Raw genomic sequence first — 19,308 nt, 5'->3', positions numbered from 1 at the left:
CTTTGCTTTACCAGATCTGACCCATTGAAAACAAAGCACTCTTTCAGTCGCTGAGTTTTAATCTCTCATACCATGATTTTTTTGAGCAGGGATTGTTGTTCTGTGCTGTTATCCTTAACATGATTCATTTTGGTTTTGTTACAATATCGGTATGGGCAGCTACTTGCAGATTGTGTTGGACAGTTGTTCAGTCTCTCAATGTTTTCTGCTCCTGTATATTATGATATATTTCTGTGTAACATAAGATCTTCACCATGTGCCCATGCCATTCCATAGTTTCTGAAGATGACTTTCAATTAATTCACAACATGTTTGATCGGCCACTAGAACTCAATAGTGAGGTCGTAACTGGCTGATAAATTCATCAGTTTCAATATAGAAGGAAAATTTTGATCTAACTGAAATAACGACCTCAAAATTCTCTTTTGGCTGAATGGGTGCAAGTTATCACAGACACACTCATAACTCTTGTGAAAAGCCTTCCCAGTGGAGTAAAAGCTGTTACATTCCCAAACTCCATAAATGACCGCAGATTTAATATGGGATGTCCAGCAAACACATATAGATGTTGTAGCCTTTAGTTATATACTGTTACACTGTCAAGCTGCGTTTTTCAAGTTTTGGAAAATAGAGGTGACTAGTGTTTGTATAATATAAAGCAGGAACTATTGGGACATCGCTCTGCTTCCCCCTTGTTAGTACTGTGATGTTCATTGTGATCTATACTTTTCAACTGACTTTTGTCATCTTCTCCTTTACACAGAAACGCCCAGCATTGAAAAGCTTTTGTCGAAGGACTGGAAGGACAAGCTTCTGGCCATGGGATCGGGGAACCTGGGCGACATAAAAGGTGAGAAGAGTTTGGTGTCCATTAGATTAGAATGAGGAGGAAGCTAGGCCTTGTTTCATAGTATCATGAGATACCTTCCCTCTAATTGTTCTGCAAAGTCCAGTACTCAACAATACTCCATCCGCAGCTCTTCCTCTCCATAGAGCATTGTCTATTGTCGTCTTCTTCCTCTCACTTTTCTATTGTCTACTTTTCAGCTCTCCACAGAAAACAGTCCAACCTATAGTGTGTGATAATTGTTCACAAAGGGACTACCGGTAGTTTAAAATTTCAGTTTATTATTGTGCTAGTTCTTCCAAGCATCCGATCAGAAATCAATGTGCTGCTGTTGTTCTGGGGTGTTCTGATGTTTTATTGTAAGGAGAATTTTACATATTTTTAAAATTTGATTTAGTTCCTGTAGACAGACAGATTTCTCAAAGTTACTGTAGTTAGAGTTGTATAGTTCTGGCAAAAAAATCTCTAAAATGTCAAAGAACCCTAATAAATGTACAGCGCTGCATAATATGTTGGCGTTATATAAATACTGTGCAATAATAATAGTAGTAATAATAATAATACCATTGAAAACACTGCCAAGATGATGCTATAGAGCCCTAAAGGCATCAATAAAAGGACTGGTTATGGAGCCTGATTGCAGTACAGGGGTCTGAGTACAATGTACCGAATGTCAACAAACAGAAAATTGGAAGGTAGAAAATCTTTAGGGGTCTAGCCTTTCCAGCACCAAAAAAAGGGGCAAAGTCTGATTCCCTTATCTAATTAACTTTTCCAGGTCATTAATTTAAAGTAAAACTGAGGATCAGCATCACAGCTAGACAGCTATGATTTTCAGTCAGCAGCAAGTAAGACATCTTAGGCTGCGTACACACGTTCAATCATTGTCGTCAAAAAGGATTTTTCACAATCCTTTCCTATGACAAAAGACTGAACAAGCGCTGTACATACAGCACCGTTCTGCTCTATGGAGAAGGGAGGGGGGAGAACGACGGAGCGGCATCCCGCTGCACTCCCCTTCATTTGTATTACGATTGTTCGAAGTTCGTGGATCTGCCAGGACGGATCAATGAACGTCGTTGGACGAGCTCTGTACACACACCAGATTCTCGTCCAATATCAGCCCTGTGGTGATTATCGGACTAAAATCATCTGATGTGTATGTAGCCTTGGTCTAAGCACATTCAGGTTACTACATACAATTTCCATGTAAAACCACAAGAGAATCTTAAAGGCTATGCTGGTGTTCATTGCATTACCTGGACATAAAGATCCCTAGACAATGGTGCTTGTTAATCTGACCTGGATCCGTTACCCATGGCCCAGGTGTAATAAGATATGTGTTTGTATGGAAGATCTTGCCAATAAATGTACATGCATTTGGGGGAGGAGGGCAAGGCAAACATCTGTCTTATAAAGAATAACAATTGTATAATGTACACGTTTTTAAACCATTTCCAGCAAGACCTGTAATCTGAGCCTGGTGTTGCGACGCACTCCAACGTCTAGTTACCACCTTTTGGACAGAGCACCTTTTATTTGTCTCTGGTTTACACAAAGTTTTGTAATGGTGGAGAGCACAGGGTGGTTAATAGGTGGGGTGCAGCTTTGGCAGAAAGCTGTGAAAACAAGGCTTGGTTTATTGTTCCTGCAGACTAGCGTGACACTGGCAATTACTGTCCATTGTTTGTGTGAGGTTAGCAAGGAGGCAGGATGCAGTTCAGGCCTCCCCTCTGGGGGTAGATTAATTTGACATGAGTTCCCGCAGGTCACAAAGGCCGCTTATTTACTGCCCAAGAATGAGAAGTTTGTGCCACCACTGGCCCACAAAGGCAGATTCAGCTGCTGCACAGCTGTATTTAGTGAGACAACACGGCCTGTGTACACTCAGCTGTCCGACACTGCTAACAAAGACATTCTGTGCGAGGCCTGTGGATAGCCAGGTATTCTCGCCTGCCTGTTTGCCTTGGCACGGTTGCCCCTCTTCTAGTTAGAGTCACTCGAAAACACCATTTTTACTCAAGTAATTCCATTTCGCTCAGGAGAAACTGAGACTTTCAGGAAAAACACATTTAAAGTTTAGAGAGCTGACAGCGGCCAGTGCGGAGCGCGCTGATGAAGGAGCTGCACCATATGCCGGAGAGGTGTAGTGGGTGTAAGTTAGATGGCACAAGTGTTTATACCTTACATCCCAAAACTGATATTTAAGTTTTAAGTAGATATTTTATTGAAATAATTTATATAGCAACAAACTATTATAATTTATGTAGTAACAAATTTTTTATATAGTAACGAACTTTCCATAGATCAGACACTCTGTGTCAAAGACTTTACTGCTATAGTCTATACTCCTATAGTATAGTCCTATAATATCCATAATGCCATGTTATTATTTGATATAGCACTTCTTCAGTGCTGTACAGAGATTGCCAAACAATCACATTGTTGTCTTTACCAAAAAAGCTTACAATCTAATGTCCCAGAACAATCACCCAATCATTCACATGCAGTAAACCCGTTCACATAAGCCATTTGTAACTTCAACTCTTCTGCCAATTTGTCATTTGTAAACTTCCCACTGAAACTGCAAAAAAAAAAAGTAAAAACAGAGCGCATGTCACCAGATATTATGTGTGCAAATGTCTTTTGTAATTAGAAGATTTTAAAAATTGTAAAAAATGTGTTTTTATGTTGGACTTTTTTTTTATCTGTGTACTATTAGTCCAGTCATGTCAACCGTTGGATGCAAACTTTGCAGAATGTGCAGAACGTGCAGAACCTATAGATAGGAAATGACCCAACATTTATTTTCAGTTAATGAAGAAGTAAATAGTATCCCATGGCTTAAATTTCACCTGTTTTTTTCTGGGCCAGGGTATTATTAAGGGGATTAGTCTGCCATCTAATTGGCGATAAATAGATTAACTCATTCTGTGGTTGTGAAGTTGTGGGCCCTTACAGACAAATTAGCTTTCCTGCTATTATTCTATTTGGCTTGGCGCGCCAAGGCCTTGTCAGATCTGGGTGAGCAGAGACAATGCTGAGGAGTCTGTTCAAGAAAAATTCTTCTCCCCACAAGTGTGTATGCTGCTGTTTTACACCACAGTTAACTAGTGCGAGAGTGTTGGACCCCCTGCCAGGGTGACAACTGAGCTATGTTCATTGTGGCACCTCCACCCACCAACAATGGTTCAGTCATGTTGGTCACACATCTGTATTTAATGGTGGGAGGGGTGACAGAGTGTCACCTTAAGCTGTTTGTGTGTCTGATCAGCAAATAAAGTGAGCCTGTGAGTAACTTTGCAAGTCTGCATGAAATAATTCCTGACAAGCCCCATAAAACATTTTCAGGTATGTTGTTAGTGACATTGCCTAGGCTGGATTGATGCCATCAGTCTGCTGCAGTCAGTAGGAAGTATTTCCTTCGTCTCTTGTTCCCCAGTGTTTCTTTGTAGGAAGTCACAACATGAAAGACACAAGCAGAGGCTGATCTGTGTAAACCCTGTGTGCACCATCTCTGCTGTGTGTTTTATATTATATAAGAACAGAACTGGAGCAGCCAGAGCACCACAAAGCAGAGTGAAGAATTAGGCTAGGACTCCACATAAAACATCACTGGTAATCTGACCGTCTCTGAATTTTAAAGGGTGCAGGGGCTGCTTTTGTGGCCCCTAAAAACTATCATGTAGTTTGCACTGGTATTATGGAGTATTGCACCAGGAAAGTGTAGTAGAACTGTGTAGTAGCATTAAAAATGTACATGTTTGGGATAATTTGGGGACATTAAAAAATTGTGAATGACTAGTGTTAACAAAATACAGTATTCCAGCTCTGAAGAGAGAACACAACGAGCAATTTTATTAATGTTCTTTTTTTATTTTTGTTTGGAGAGTTTAATAATTGTGGAAGTAAACATTTGCAGAGTCCGCTGAATTAATACATTTAGCGCGTTACGGCCGACTGCATCGTATATAATTAATCCCCCAGACAATAGAAATTCTCCATGATTGCAGAAAGCCAGAAACTTCTAATTTGTGAAATAAAAGCGTCATCGTCTGTGGCACAGCGAGCCGATTTATTCACAAGAAACACACAGGATGCCTTTGTGGCGTTCGCCACTGTCGGCGTGCTCGGGCGCTTACTGAATTTGGCTCACTCAACGTGCTAATCCCAGCGGGTTAGGCTACACCTACTGGCCATGGCGTTTTTAAAAATAATTGTTCGTCACTGACGCAGCTCACCGGCCTTCCCTGACCTCATTTGGTAAACGTTGAATCTGAGCGGCAGCTGTTTCCAGTTAGCAAATAAATACAGCAGCCTTGGCGAGTGCATGGCTGGTTCACGCTTCTCGGGTCCCAGGATTACTGTCACCTGTGTCATCGGTCTGCTGCGCCAAAATGCTGCTTTATGGCTAATTCGCTGTGATCTGCTTCACCTCTACGTCTCAGCTACCTGTCCACCAAATGAGAAAGGTTGTCCTGGATATAGGCGATTGGTTAGAACAACTGAAAACTGTTAAAATGCAGAAAATGGGGGAATAAAAAAGAAAAGGTACGCCACTTTCATAAACGCTTCTTACTCGGGTCCCTTCCATAAAAAAAGAATAACGTATACGTTATAGGACACAGTATAATCTGTGGATACGTCACTGGTAGTACTACCTTCTCTGTCCTTCTTGATGTAGATTAGAATTTGTGGCTTCAGTCTGTCAGTGACACAGCCAGGCAACCTGCATTTTTTAGCAATATACATTCATTGTATTCCTCTTTGACCTGCTGGTTTAGTTTTATAGATAAACTGTAAACACAAAAACATTCATGTAAATACAGTTCTCACTAATCACAAGGGATACAACTAAGCACCCTTACAAACCCAGATGTTACCAGATATAATTAGTAGCAGTGCCATTATCACTGTGCCGTATATAACTTTAGAACACAGAGAGCTATAGGATTTAGCACTCCCATCCATTGCCAATACTGACAGATAACTACAGGAGTTGGAGCAGCTATAGGACCTCCAAGACGAGAGGGCAACATTGACAGGTCTTTATTACAGGAAGCTCCTTTGCAGAGATGTTGCTTGCTAGATTTAAAAAACAAAAACGCAAATCACAACCCATGCCTTACTGTAATTCCACCATTTTTGTTTTTCCTGTAGATCAGCTCTGGTCACCCTGACACAACAGTGAGGGTGTCAATAATTCAGAACTGCTAGGACACAGAGATCTTCTTCAGTACTCCTTTTTTAGGTATTAATCTTTATTGCTGCAAACCATCAGGATTTGTGGCCTCGGAATCTCCTGACAGGTCTGATATTAATCACACATATTGATTACCTGCTTTCCTCTGCTTATCAGTGTTATTTATGACCCATCGATTCCCCTGTGTCCAGGAAGTGTGCGGTGTGTGGTGGCTCGTCCTCATGTGCTGTTGTAAATATACTAAATAAGATGCTACGGTTTAAAGAAGAACTCCAGAGATAGTCAGGGGAAAAAACACTGAGCCCATACAGTCTCTGAAGGTCCTCTCGGTGGTACACTATACAGTTGTTATCATTTTATGGGACATGAACAGGAATTTAATTTGCGGTCTTCCTGAAAAAAGGACGATGGAAAAGCAGGCGTGCTATGGAGGGCAGTGATGGATTATGGGAACGCTAATCCTTTCAGCAATGGATCGTCCCTTGGAATTTAAACATATGTTTCTTGCAGGGTTAATATGCGGATTATGGAGGATAACATTACTGGTCCCAGGATAATGCAATATAAATGGAATCATGTACGTTTGTGGGACAAGTGTAGGAAGTTTTAGGGAATGCGGTTATCAATCTTGTCAGTGCTAGCAGTGTCCTAGGAAATGGTGGCTCTGTAGATATAAACCCAATCCGTAAAATCTCATATATAATTTTTAACATGTTTATGTGATTCCAAAAGTAATTTCCAAATGTACAGCATGAATAAATTAAACCCTGGTGGGGCATCCATAAAAGTCCTTTTGGAGGGTGAACAGCTGAACAAATGCACTTCTGTGTTGTCACATTGAACACTACAAGTGGCCATTGTTACACACATGACACAAGCATGGTTCAGTATTGTTACCATTAAGAAATGCCTTGTAACACTTGCAGAAGTGGCTGCAAAGAGATTGCAAGAAGTAAGTGGTGCTGGGATGTAGCAAAGTCATAATAAAGGGATAATTCAGTGTTCAACCCATAAATTTTTTTAAGCTGGGAAGAAATTGTAGGTGGGTGGCAGGCCCTATATTGTGACCCAATTCTTCAGTAACCACCCAAAAACAGCCCAGTAGTTACTGAAAAGTGGCAGGCAGTGCACCCAGCTAAATGAAGCTGGGGAGAACACTAATTGTAAGCAAATTCATATATATATATATATATATATATATATATATATATATATATATTGTGACAGAGTGTCCCTTAAAATGGCAGGTACGTTGCACCTCTAATGAGGTATTACCTGTCATAATGGCTCCAGGGAAAAGAAAGTTTTCATTTGTGGTGAAGGTTTTGGGGAAAAAAACAGGTTCTTTAGGGCCCTGGAGCCAGCCAAGGAAAGAGAAGGGTGGGTTCCTTGGCTAATCCTGTGCAGGGATGTGTTCATCTGGACTCACCTGGTGAGTGTTCACCTGGTGAAAAGGTGTCAGAGGCTGAGAGGAGGGCAGTGTGTTCCAGGTGTGAGCAGAGCTCCAGGAAAGCCAGCGTTCAAACCATACTCCAAACTGTGAGTTAACAGTGTTGATGTTGAGTATATGTGATGTAGAGACATGGCACCAAGTGAGGTAGCCAGATCCCCCCCGGGTTATTGTTTGTTTTGTTGTAAAGTTATGGACAGTTTTCTGTTAACACCACATTAAATAAACCCTCCTGCTGTTGGTTTGGACATTTCAAGTCTGCTGCCTCTTATCTGCCCTGAAGCTGTCCTGTTTACCACAAGCAATTCCCCCTGTGGTATCTTAGAATATATAAGATTTTCAATAAAACCTGTCCATTGTTTCTTATAGACAGGACACATTTGCCAACTCTACATCCATTAGTTAGGATTCTACATGAATTTTGTGGCAGATTTTCCTCTCCCCTCACCTGACATGCTTCCAAAATACAGAGTGGTGATTACTAATATATTTAACGTGGCGGACTAATTTCAGGATTCATTTTATACATTTCAATATTTGTATATCGTTAATATAGCGCGGGCGCCGTGTCTGTGGTCTGAGTTACATTAATGTGTTTGACCCCTGCACGGCGAACGTGAGCGAGGAAAAAACTGCCCCATAATTAGAGGAGCCGGAGTCAATTGGTCAATGTATTCCAAGAAATATCAATTCAATATTTATCACCATCCGCCGTGTCCCTCCATCTCCCGGGCGCATTTTTTCCATTTTAACACAATTACACACAATGGGCTGTAATTATTCACACAGGCTTTTAAGCAATAAACACCGGGCCGCTGACCGCATCGCCGTGTAAAAGGTTTAACCGTCAGATGCGCCACGCAAGCATACATCCACAGCTACCCTGAAGTCCCGACATGTAAACTTTTCCTGGCTACTTTCGCCTGCAGCTGACAAGTTGGAGCCCAGAAAATAATAATTTAAAAAGAGCTCCTACCTGCAGGATAGATTCTTTTGCGTAGGGAAAATGAATGTAACAAAATAGCAAAAAGCTTCTGCCATTTGTAACTGCTTGTAAGAGCTGATAGAGCCAAATTGTCATGACTTCTGCCTGTCTTTACCTCCAAGGACAAGTACACAGGTCAGCAAGATCATGATCATGGCAGCCAGGGGATTTTTCTACTTTTAACAGAAGTTGATAGTGGAAGCAGACACATATTTCAGTGTATGAAAAACCAACAACGTAAAGCTAAAATTAACTACCTGAGCAATGAGATACAAGAGGAACAAGCTCATCTTGGTGTGACTTAATTGATGCAAATTCAGGGATACTCGCCTATTAGATTACACCCTCATCATTGTGAGGTGTAGTAATTGAGTAGAAACAATTGGTCTGATTTATGTAAGCTCTGCAAGACTGGAGAAGTTAGACTATTGTGAGTGAACCTGCAGACCTGGAATGGATCTGGTCCAGGATTGAAAACCTTTTCCAAATAATAGCAAATTATCTTAAGAAATCTATTCCAGGTTCCCTCGTGATGGTTTATCTTCTCCAGTCTTGAAGAGCCTTAATAAATCTGGCTCAATGTTTAGTGATTGGATATATTCCGGTAAATGATAGCATGCGCTTGAAGTTCTTCAAACAGGAATCATCCAGAAATTTACACTGGGAAAACTTAAGGTTTGTCAAATGATGGAAAGTGGAAGCGAGTACTGGAGAAAGGGGCAGCACAAGAGTCCCAGAGATATAGGGAAGATCAAGCAAAGCTTGTGACAGGCCTGCATCTGGAATGTGAGAGGAGGAAGTAAATAGACTGAAGGTTATAGAGGATTGGAAAAAGACTTTGCCATCGTCCTCTTAGTATTTGACCTAAACCCTGTATGATGTGTACCGATAGTTTGCTTACGGCTTGCCGTTTTTTTTTTTAATAAAATTTCATTTGCAACGTTTTTTTTATTAATTTTCCCTATACCATTTAGAGTTGGTGACTGGGTCTGTGCAATGTATGAAAGTATAACCATCTCTACCAGAGAGTTATGTGACAGGGTGACATTGCAAGAGCATTACTGAAAGGACAGGATGTTGTCACAGGAAGTTCCTGCACAAGGATCAATATGTTATGTTGGCTGAGAGGCTAGCACTCAAGTCTAGGGGCATTAGGTTTGAATCTGAATGATGTTATCCGCATGGAATTTGTATGTTGTCCCTGTTTGTGCATGGCTTTTCCTCCCACATGCCAAGGACATGCTGTTAATATTAATGACTTTTAAGCTGGGGTAATGACCTATACCTATGGCAGGGACATTCGATTGTAAGCTCCTCTGAGGGACAGTTAGTGATTGGACTTTGCACACTTTATAGGGCTGACATCTTTCACAGCACTTTACAAAAGCTCAAAATAAATAATTTTAATAATTTCTGGATTTTTATGAAGAGTAAAAATTTTATAGCATGTTAAATATTTTATGGGATTTTAATGATTGGATTTATATCTACTTTATATTCTACATCTGACGAGCAAATAGACTGAAAATGGACAAAGATTCTAAAGTCTTCTGTAGACATTTTCCAAAGTTCTCCAACACCAAGAGCCGGACTTGCTGACCCAAGCTGGAAAAGCTTGATTAATTCAGAATTTATACTCGTATACAAATATGCTCGGTGACCACGTTGCGGACAAGCAGACCTAATTACTGTTCTGTAGTCCGTGGCGGCTTTGCCCTTCGCTGGCCGTTTATGGAGCGTATGATTCCATAAAGTTGAATGTTGACAAAGTAAATCATTTTTTGAGCTGTAAACGAAGCCAGAAAGTTTGTATAAAAGTTATTCTGACTGACAAGCCTGCACTTTATGGGGTAATGGCGGGGCGCTCACATACCTCTTTGATGGTTAACGCTGAAAGAAAACAGTAGCACGGTTGTGGACGGCCCTTTCACGGCCGCAATGGAATGAAATCAACTTTTTAAATGTATTTTTGTTTTTATGATGGGTTTTAATAGAAGCAGCTCTGTTCACTAAGAGGTTGGGCAATCACTGCGGCGTTCCTCTGAAGTCCCATTGCCGCCCTGATATATTTGGATACTAAAATTTTTTAATGGCAGATGTGTCTCATTCCAAAGACATGGCTTTTGTTTTGTTCCTGCAAAATGATTTCTTGGAAAATAAGGTTCCTATTGAAAGCTGAATGACAATGTTAGCACATCCCTTCTCGTTAGCTTTACCAAGTAAAAACACTTTGTTCCGAAAACCAAAGTGAAGTTTTTACAGGGATGAGTGCCGGCGAGCGATTAAAATTGATTTCTTTTTTTAATGCTTTTGTTTAAAAATCTTTTGCATTTTCATTTATAAACACTCCAGAGTTAAAACATGAAAACCTTATTTGTTACTTGTTAGATTATTTAGAGTTTACCACATTAATTGTGTTGTCTCTGCCCATCCCACAAAGGTGAGATTTCTCTGCAGTAGTTTGTGATTCAACTTGCGGACAACCCACCTAAATTAGGACACCAATGAGGCAGTTTTTGGTTGGACTTGTCTTGTTTTTCTTGTTTTTCCAAAACAGTTTCTTTTTTTGTTTTAAGTTTTCTGAGCTTTTCATGCTGAATGTAAGTGGAAATTGTGAAGCAGCTCAGAAGTCAAAGTTAATTGTGTTTGTAATGGGGAAAATGTTTATGTAAGTGAAAAAAAAAAATATTTGATTTTTTATGGCTTTGCCAAGTTTATTTTTCCTAATGACTAAATGCAGCTGCAGAAAATCTGTTTAATCCATTTGTATAAGACAAAACATTTTGCAGTGACAAATTTCCTTTTTTTTCCGCTTTAGAGGAGTAAAGAATCCCACTGTTGTACCCTGAATTTTGCAATGTAGAGAGTAGGAATTTGTCGTACCCGCAGACAGAGCGGAGGGTGTCTGGGAGTATGTTGGAAAAAATGACTTGTTTGCCCCGTGTTTTCAAACACCAAGTCTGTGCGGGATGTTATTGGCACTAAAACTGTGTTAACAAACGTCACCCGGTGTCAGTGTGGAGTTTCTTGTCACTTACTGTTCTGTTATTGTAAAACACAGAAAAACAATTTGGTAAACTTTCTCGTGGAAAAATGAAATGAAAAATGCCTTTTTTTTCAACTTTAGGCTTTCATTGCAAATCCCAACCATTTACTATTCTAGTAGTAATAATAATAATAATGTAATGTAATAATAGTAATGAATATAACCTACAATAATATAATACTGTGTCTGCATATGTAGGGATATATGGATTGATTTTTTTTTTTATTTCCTACTTGGGGTAGATAATGCTGTACTGCATTTATGTAGTTATTCTCATTGGTATATAAACAAAGATTTCTTGACATAAATTTGTATTTTAATAAAATAAATGACCAGATTGCTGCCCCCTAGTGGGAAGAGACTGTGAAAAAGAGAAGAGATGTTTTCTGTAGTATAAGAAATGTATAAATTTATTAAAATATCCTGTTTCTATCTTATGTGTTAGGTGCAAGCTGGGAAAAGTAATAACATTCAGGTTATAAAAGTATACTGGGGTATGGATATGAACTACATTGTTTAATATATTGTGGGTTTGTAAAAGTACCCAGCAAATGGTATCAGTGATGCAGTAATAATAATGGTATTAGTAATGGCGGTAGTGTTTTTTTTTTTTTATATTCATAAACTCCATATCTAATTCAGAACATTGTGCATTTGATTCCACATGTGGGTGCAACTTGTGTATAAATAAGAGACAGTGTCTTTAATTGTCTTCTCTCCCCCTTCCCCACAGGGACCCCTGAGAGTTTGGCGGAGAAGGAGCGGCAGTTGATGGCGATGATCAATCAGCTGACCAGTCTTCGAGAACAGCTGCTGGCAGCCCACGATGAGCAGAAGAAACTGGCCGCCTCGCAAATGGAGAAACAGCGCCAGCAGATGGAGCTGGCCAAACAGCAGCAAGAACAGGTGAGACCCAGCAACCGATTTATTGGCCACAGTGTGACCGCTTTTCCCTGGCGCTGCATCCTGATTTGTAATGGGGCACCTGCCATGCAGGAAGGTACAATCAATATGCGAGGAACCATGACCAAATGGTAAGGTTTTGTCACGTGTGCCATCCTTCCTTAGCAGTTTGGAATTAGTTTTGAAAAAAGATATTTCTAAAACGTCATGTTTTGTATTAAAGGGTATTCCTCACAGAACTATTATGTTTGGGGAGTAGTGATGGGATTTCTCCAGTGTGCCCTGGACACTGGTTGGTGTTCTTCAATAAATAGAGCAGAATTGACTAAAAGTGCATGGGAACAGAGCCAGGAACAGTGATGGATAAATCACACTGATGGAGCACCCAAGAGATATAAATAACAAGACACCTATCAGTCTCTATCTGGAACAGAAGTATTGCACATGAGCAGACCATCCTTTTATATATGCACATTAAAGAATTTATGTTTGGGGCTTTGATTTCATTCCCAGATGAGTTTTTTTTTTTTTTGTAATGTTAATACAACAGCTTCTTCTTCCCACAATTCCTTTCCATCATCAATCAACCAGATTGGAGAAAATCACCTATTGTGAGGCTGCAGTTATTTTTTATAATTTTTCTTTTCTCTCCCCTCCACTTCTACCTGAACTTTGTATACGTGTATGTGTATACGTATGTTACAGGACCTGTAACATAAAACTGTCAGAAGTTTAGCTCTTGTGGGTAACCATTAGAGAAATTGGAGACAGAGTGTGTCTATTCTCTTACTTCTCCCTCACTTTTCTATATTCTGTGTTGTGCCCACTTAGGTCTAACTGTTTGAATTTCTCCACAGATTGCCAGACAACAGCAACAACTATTGCAACAACAGCATAAAATAAATCTACTGCAGCAACAAATCCAGGTAAGATCACATTCTTTGTCTGCTGTGTCATGATTGGCTGATTTTAGTCACCTTTCTAAAATCAGATATTGTTCCTAATAAAGTCAAAATAAACTGAATCACATTTAGCTAAGTATGTTCTGAACTAAATACAAACTAATAAATAAATTCCACAAACATAGATTTTGCTTATCTGCACGACATTGACACATAATCACACACACACTTTCTTTAGTAAATCAGCACATTGTTGTAGAGTTATAGACAATATTTTTCTTTAGTCTCATATCTGGACATGCCTGCCGATTGTCCGCCAATAGGCGCTGAACCTTCGAAGGGTTACAGAGAGTCTGGCGGTTTTTGTTTTTTCTTTGGAATTCAGGAAAAAAAAGAAACAGACATAGAAACAGTGCGGGCCCTTGTTGTGCCGGGCCCTCACCTTGGCAGACCCCATCTATCAGTCCACGGCTCAGACAAACCCCGAGTTTCAAATAAACAGGCTGAAATTTATTGTCCAGGAAGTGGTGTAATTCACCTCATGGAACATTGACGTTGAATGATTATGTTCTACAAGGAGCAGACAAAGGGGGCTCTGTGCGGCCCCTGCCAGGTTCCTTCATTAACTTTTTTTTTTTTTTCTTCCCTTCAGCATTGTCATCGTGTAGTTAGAACATTAGCGGGAGGGAACACTGCAAGGGAGCAATTCAAACATACACTCATATGACTCTTTAGTTTGAGATATAAAAGGAATAATATATTGAAGGTATTGTTTTAATGATTACAATGTGGTGGTTATCAATCAGATATAATGGAAATTGCTGAACAAACCAGAAAGAATATTATTCCAACAAGACTGAATTTTTTGTGATTTCTGTTTGTGATTGTATTAGATCTATGCCTGACTTTTTATTTTTTTTAATGATGTATGGGGTATCTTATGTATTTGGTATATTATTTATATTATTTGTTATAAAATGTGCATGCTACTGCAAGAAAGAACATTCACATTGGAGGTTTATGACAGAACTGAAAAGGGTTTTGGTATATGTGTCACAACTCATGTCTGCTGCCCTGAGGCTTAAATACGCTCTGCCTTTTTACCTATTCAGGGCAATGTGACAGCAACCTTTAAAAGCCACCCGATCCACTAATGTTTACCTTTCCCATGATGCTCCATTGCTCCAGCAGTCAACACTCTGTAATCTCCATGTGTTGGAGCTTGCACAGGATTGAGGACACTTTCCTCCCAATTGTGTTCAGCATTGTGGTTGGCTGGTAGATGCAGGCACTGCACCATGGGGAAAGGTTTGCATGCCTACCCATATGCATTAGATATTTTTAATAACGGATGAAGGGCAGGAACAGAGGTATAGGTGAGCTGGGCTTCAATAAAAAGTCCATTTAGGCATTATTACAGCACAAAACTGTAACAAATCAAAACTAGTAAAACTATTGTGTTTGCAAGGCCTTCACCAGAAAATACCTCCAATCCCTGACAACTTTTTTCTAAGTTATCTCAAACATAATAGATAAATGGCTGTTATGTTTGTGATCACATAATAGCCATTACACATTAATTCCAACACTCAACCCACCACTCGGCTCTTTTTTGCTCTCATCTGCTGTGTATGGATTTTAGTATTCAATGTAGAGACCTTTACACCTCGCGCTGCACATGTACAGCTTTGCAGCATTTGTTTCCACTGACAAGCTCACTTGTAGCTGTGAGCCTTTTGTGCGAGAACAACTCGGATCTGTTGTGACAATTTTCCTGTGTGTGACGGGCTTAGGTCAGGTTTGGTGTGATGTAATACTATTGTTGCTGCTGTTCCCAACACAAGTCACCTCTCTCTGACAACTCTGGGGAAGGGGGGAACTGATCTATAATAATATATCTGTACAGATACAAAGAGATAACAATAATCAGTACAGATTGTTACAAATACAACAGAAACTAAAAACCATGATCTGCCCATCTGCTCCATATTCTTCCCATTTCCTTCTTTTGTTAAACATTCCACTCTTATCACATAAGATGCTTGTTAAAGAACAGATCCCACGAGAATCCAACTCGAAAAATGTAATCACTGCCATTGCTCTAAAGTATTAAGTTCACTCCATTAACCTCAAAGTAATTCCAAAGCCAAAATGTTGGGTAGTTTTGTATGGAATGTGCAGGGGTTAGATTCTCTGTTAGGTCTTATTGATGTCTTCATCCCTGCTGGGGAGATTCACCCGGTGAACAAGTCAGTAAGTGATGGTAATCCAAAATGTTACAGTTGTTCCATCGATGGAAAAAAGGAAAATCTGTAAATGGGGCCACAAGTTCTGGTGACAAATATTTTATCTTTTTCTTATGTGTTAAATTGAAATATTTACTTATACTATAAATCCCTAAGTCCCCCGCTGGCTTCTTATACCTCCCATGGGACCCAATAATGGGATGCCCCCGAGAGGTAGAAATAACCCCTAAGGGCCAGTTCCCACATCATGTGTTGTGTATGAATAGTAACACACATACACCTCCCATTGCTGTGTGCTGCAGTGAATAGCGCGGTATGGAGGGTATCACCAACGTTGTGCCAACTGTGAATAGGCCCCCAGTCTGGCTCCAGTCTTGCAATCTGAATGTGAAATCTCTATTCACTTGCCTTTATAACCTCCAAATTTTACAATATTTTGAAAGTCCAACAATCCATTCAACTCCACTTCAGTCTTGTACTGCACAATAGTTGCTTTATAAGAAAATTGTTCAATTAGGTACAACATTTATGGTCAGCTTTATCAGTTTCAGCTCCCAACTAATCTTGAAAAAGTATTCTGGGTGGAGTGACCCTGTAAAATGAAAAGCTCCCCACTGGCCAATGAGCGGCCAGAGCCAGGGCTGGCGGTGAATGAGGCCCGGACACACCCCGGCGCTGGTAAGAGAAGGACGCTCCATCCCAGCTGACACTGTGTCAGTAGCAGCTGTTTTCCTGCATCTTGTAAACACAGGGACAGGCTGCTTCCAGGGGCCCGGCCCCCAGTCCCTCGTCCCAGCAGCTTTCCCATGACTCTGCAACCTTTTCCCAAACAACTGAGAATGCCGGCGGAGCCATCGGGAACAATTGTTTCTCACAGAGCTGCAGCTGATGTGCTATCAGTTATCAGTGGGCTCCACCCTCCCCTGTTAGTCAGATAAATGCCTGGGAACCCTCCGATCAAACAACAAAAGGCGCTGGGGTGGGAGAGACGGGCGGAAATCATTCTCAGCGGGCTTAACCCCTCGTGCGCCACCCCAGGGCCCACTTCATCCCCCCAGGGTGGGTCCTTATCGTACAGCCGCCGGAATCCTGCGACATCTTGAAAACATATACCCATCCTAATAATGAGCGCTTAGTAACTCCGTCATTTGTCACATCACAGGAAGCCCAAGTGTCTGCTCATCGTCTGACTTACAGATCCACATCTTCTAGAACTTTTACTTTGTACACAGATCTGTGTATGATTGGATAATCAAAAGACTCAATCACGATTCTATAATGATGGGGAAATTGCAAAAAAAAATATTTTGGTGAAAAAAGTAAATTTTAGGGATCCCGGTGTCTATAGTATTGGGGTAGAGTTGCCCATTTTATGCCATCCATAATCCTCGACGTGTGTTAGAAACATTCCATTCCATTTTAGTTGAAAAAGTTAGCATAGGAGCCCTACGTCGTCATTCAAGGTCCAGATCAATACACAACCTACCCCTAACCAGGACTCGTGTAGCCCACACTTGGGGTGTCTCGGAATCACCCCCACCCATAGGCCGGGGTCCCTCTGAATCGCCCCCACCCATAGGCCGGAACTGTACAACGCTCATTCAACTCTACCCGAACAATCATTTCAGTGATAGTTATTGAATGTCTGTGCAGAATTTTAAAGCGTAAATCTAAACCCGATCATTCAAATTTCCTGCAATCTTTAACATTCCAAAAGTCATTTTAAATCTTGTACAATCTGCCGTTTCCAATAAAATAATCTCTGGTGATCTTGGAATGACATGGCCCTAGTTCAGATACTTCCTGTTATAGGTTGACAATGCTTTGACCCTGTTTTCCAATTGTGCTCCTGTTTTTCACACAGCTTCCAAGTGCATTGTCTGCTGTTGTCACCATAAGGAAAGCTGACCTGAGTAATGCCATGCAGCCATTGCTGGAGTGCATGTAAACAGGAAGTGGCTGCAAATAGTCTGCAGAGTATCAGCAGCACTGAGATGCAACAACAATAAAAAGGTGAAAACGAGGATGTTATTTAAAACATAATGACAGAATCACCTGGGATTATTTTAATGTGAGCTGCAGATTTATAACTATCAAAAGGCAGCTTTTGTGAAAGATTATGAGGTTTTACTATAATTGAGTTTACATTGAAGAACCCATTTAAACCTGTCTGTTCTTGCACGTTTCCCTGTGTGCGCAGTGTCGTTTTCTTTGGGTTACTCATTACCGTGCGTTACTTTCAGATAACATTTTTTTCAATGGAATGTCAATGCACAAGAACGCGGAATGCAGCATAGTGCGTTACCGGGTATTGTGAAGGGTTGCAGTGCACATGAGCTGTATTGCTGTGAATGGCACTGCAACACGCTAATATCAAACATCATATTAAAGAGACATGTTTCATCTGTAAGGATTGGAATACTCGGGAGCCTTTTATTATGTGTGTGATTCACCCCCTTGTGTGCAGTAAAATCAGTAATTGCTCAGTGGTGGGACATTAAATATTAGACAATGTTTCCAGTGACAGATTAACAAACATTTGCTAAACTGCACCCTTCTGTTCTATGTAGAGGGGACTGAGGAAGTCCAGCGAGTGGCACCTTGCTGTATTCTTCCCCCATCAGTAGTGTATCAATCTCCCACAGTGAATTGATGAACAACATTGGTTGACCAATGTCCACATGTCTGATTTTTTTGGACAAGCATGACTCTGCCAACCACTACCTGAGGTGTGTACATAGCCTAAATCCCCTGTGTAGTTTAGCTCAGATTGATCCAGAATGTCAGCAATTGCAGAGCTCTGACCTCTGACAGTCCGGTTTCCTTTCTGAGCAGCTCAGGATTCAGCACATGATATTTGTGTTTTACATATTCAGTGAAGGTTGCTAAGAACTGTTTAAAAGGACCTGTGTGGGGTCTTCTGCACAGACCGGAAAGAAGCTGAAGCTGGGTAAAGTGTACTATGTGCAACAGCTAGTTTGCAAGGCACAAAAACGCAACTCTGATACAGACCTACAACCTCTCACCTAGGAGAAGCCAATATAAAACACACATAACGGGCCTTTTTAGCACCAAAAACCAGAACAATAAACAGTAACCGGCTTTGTCATCTTTGAATTTGCAGCAAAGATCTGATTGATGTCTCCGCAATGCTTTGTACTGTGACTGCAATGATAACCGGGTGTCTGTACAACACGGTGCAAATCTTGACACGGAAAAGTGGAGGAGGGTGGGGGTACCGCACTAATCAGGCCCTAACCCCGACACATCTAAAAGCACATTCCGCTAATGTCGTCAGGATCTTTTTTTCCTTTTATGATGCGTCCCCAACAAATTGAGTGACGAGCAGTCAAAATGTGTTCACTTCAATCTGAAGAGAAAAATACCGGTGTCTTTGGCTTCGGCACGATGGCGCTTTGTACACAAGTGACAGCCCGAGTCACTTTGAGTGACTGATAAGTGGGGAGCTTAGGCACTTACAGAGGAGTGTGCAGCGAGAGGGAGGGACGAGCATCGCCCGTAGGATCCGAATTACACCATTTCACATTACGGCCTTCTTTTAGTAAATACTGCCAGTATACACGCTCCCTTCCACCCGTGGTACACGCACATTTTTATTTGTATACCTTTATTTGGGCTCAATAGAACACTGGATTTTTCTTTTTTGGCACCTGGCACAGCCCTGTTCGATGGCATGAATAGTAATTAGCGATTGAAAAAAAAAAA

The 19,308-nt window shown here is 40.7% G+C and overlaps 1 protein-coding gene across 5 annotated transcripts in view; it reads left to right on the top strand.

The window, feature by feature from the left end:
• Positions 1–19,308, top strand: part of SOX5 (SRY-box transcription factor 5) — a 161,320-nt gene that overhangs the window by 82,222 nt on the left and 59,790 nt on the right. For all 5 annotated transcript variants that reach the window (XM_072399925.1, XM_072399923.1, XM_072399926.1 and 2 more), the window contains 3 exons: positions 764–850; positions 12,265–12,437; positions 13,292–13,360. In XM_072399925.1, coding sequence (XP_072256026.1) covers positions 764–850; positions 12,265–12,437; positions 13,292–13,360 — 329 coding nt within the window. The remainder of the gene's footprint in view (positions 1–763; positions 851–12,264; positions 12,438–13,291; positions 13,361–19,308) is intronic.

This window comes from Pyxicephalus adspersus, chromosome 2 (genome assembly GCF_032062135.1).
Source record: "Pyxicephalus adspersus chromosome 2, UCB_Pads_2.0, whole genome shotgun sequence".
In the NCBI taxonomy this organism is placed as follows: Eukaryota; Metazoa; Chordata; class Amphibia; order Anura; family Pyxicephalidae; genus Pyxicephalus; species Pyxicephalus adspersus.
Note: the sequence above shows the minus strand (reverse complement) of the source record. Positions and strands in the feature narration are given on the sequence as shown.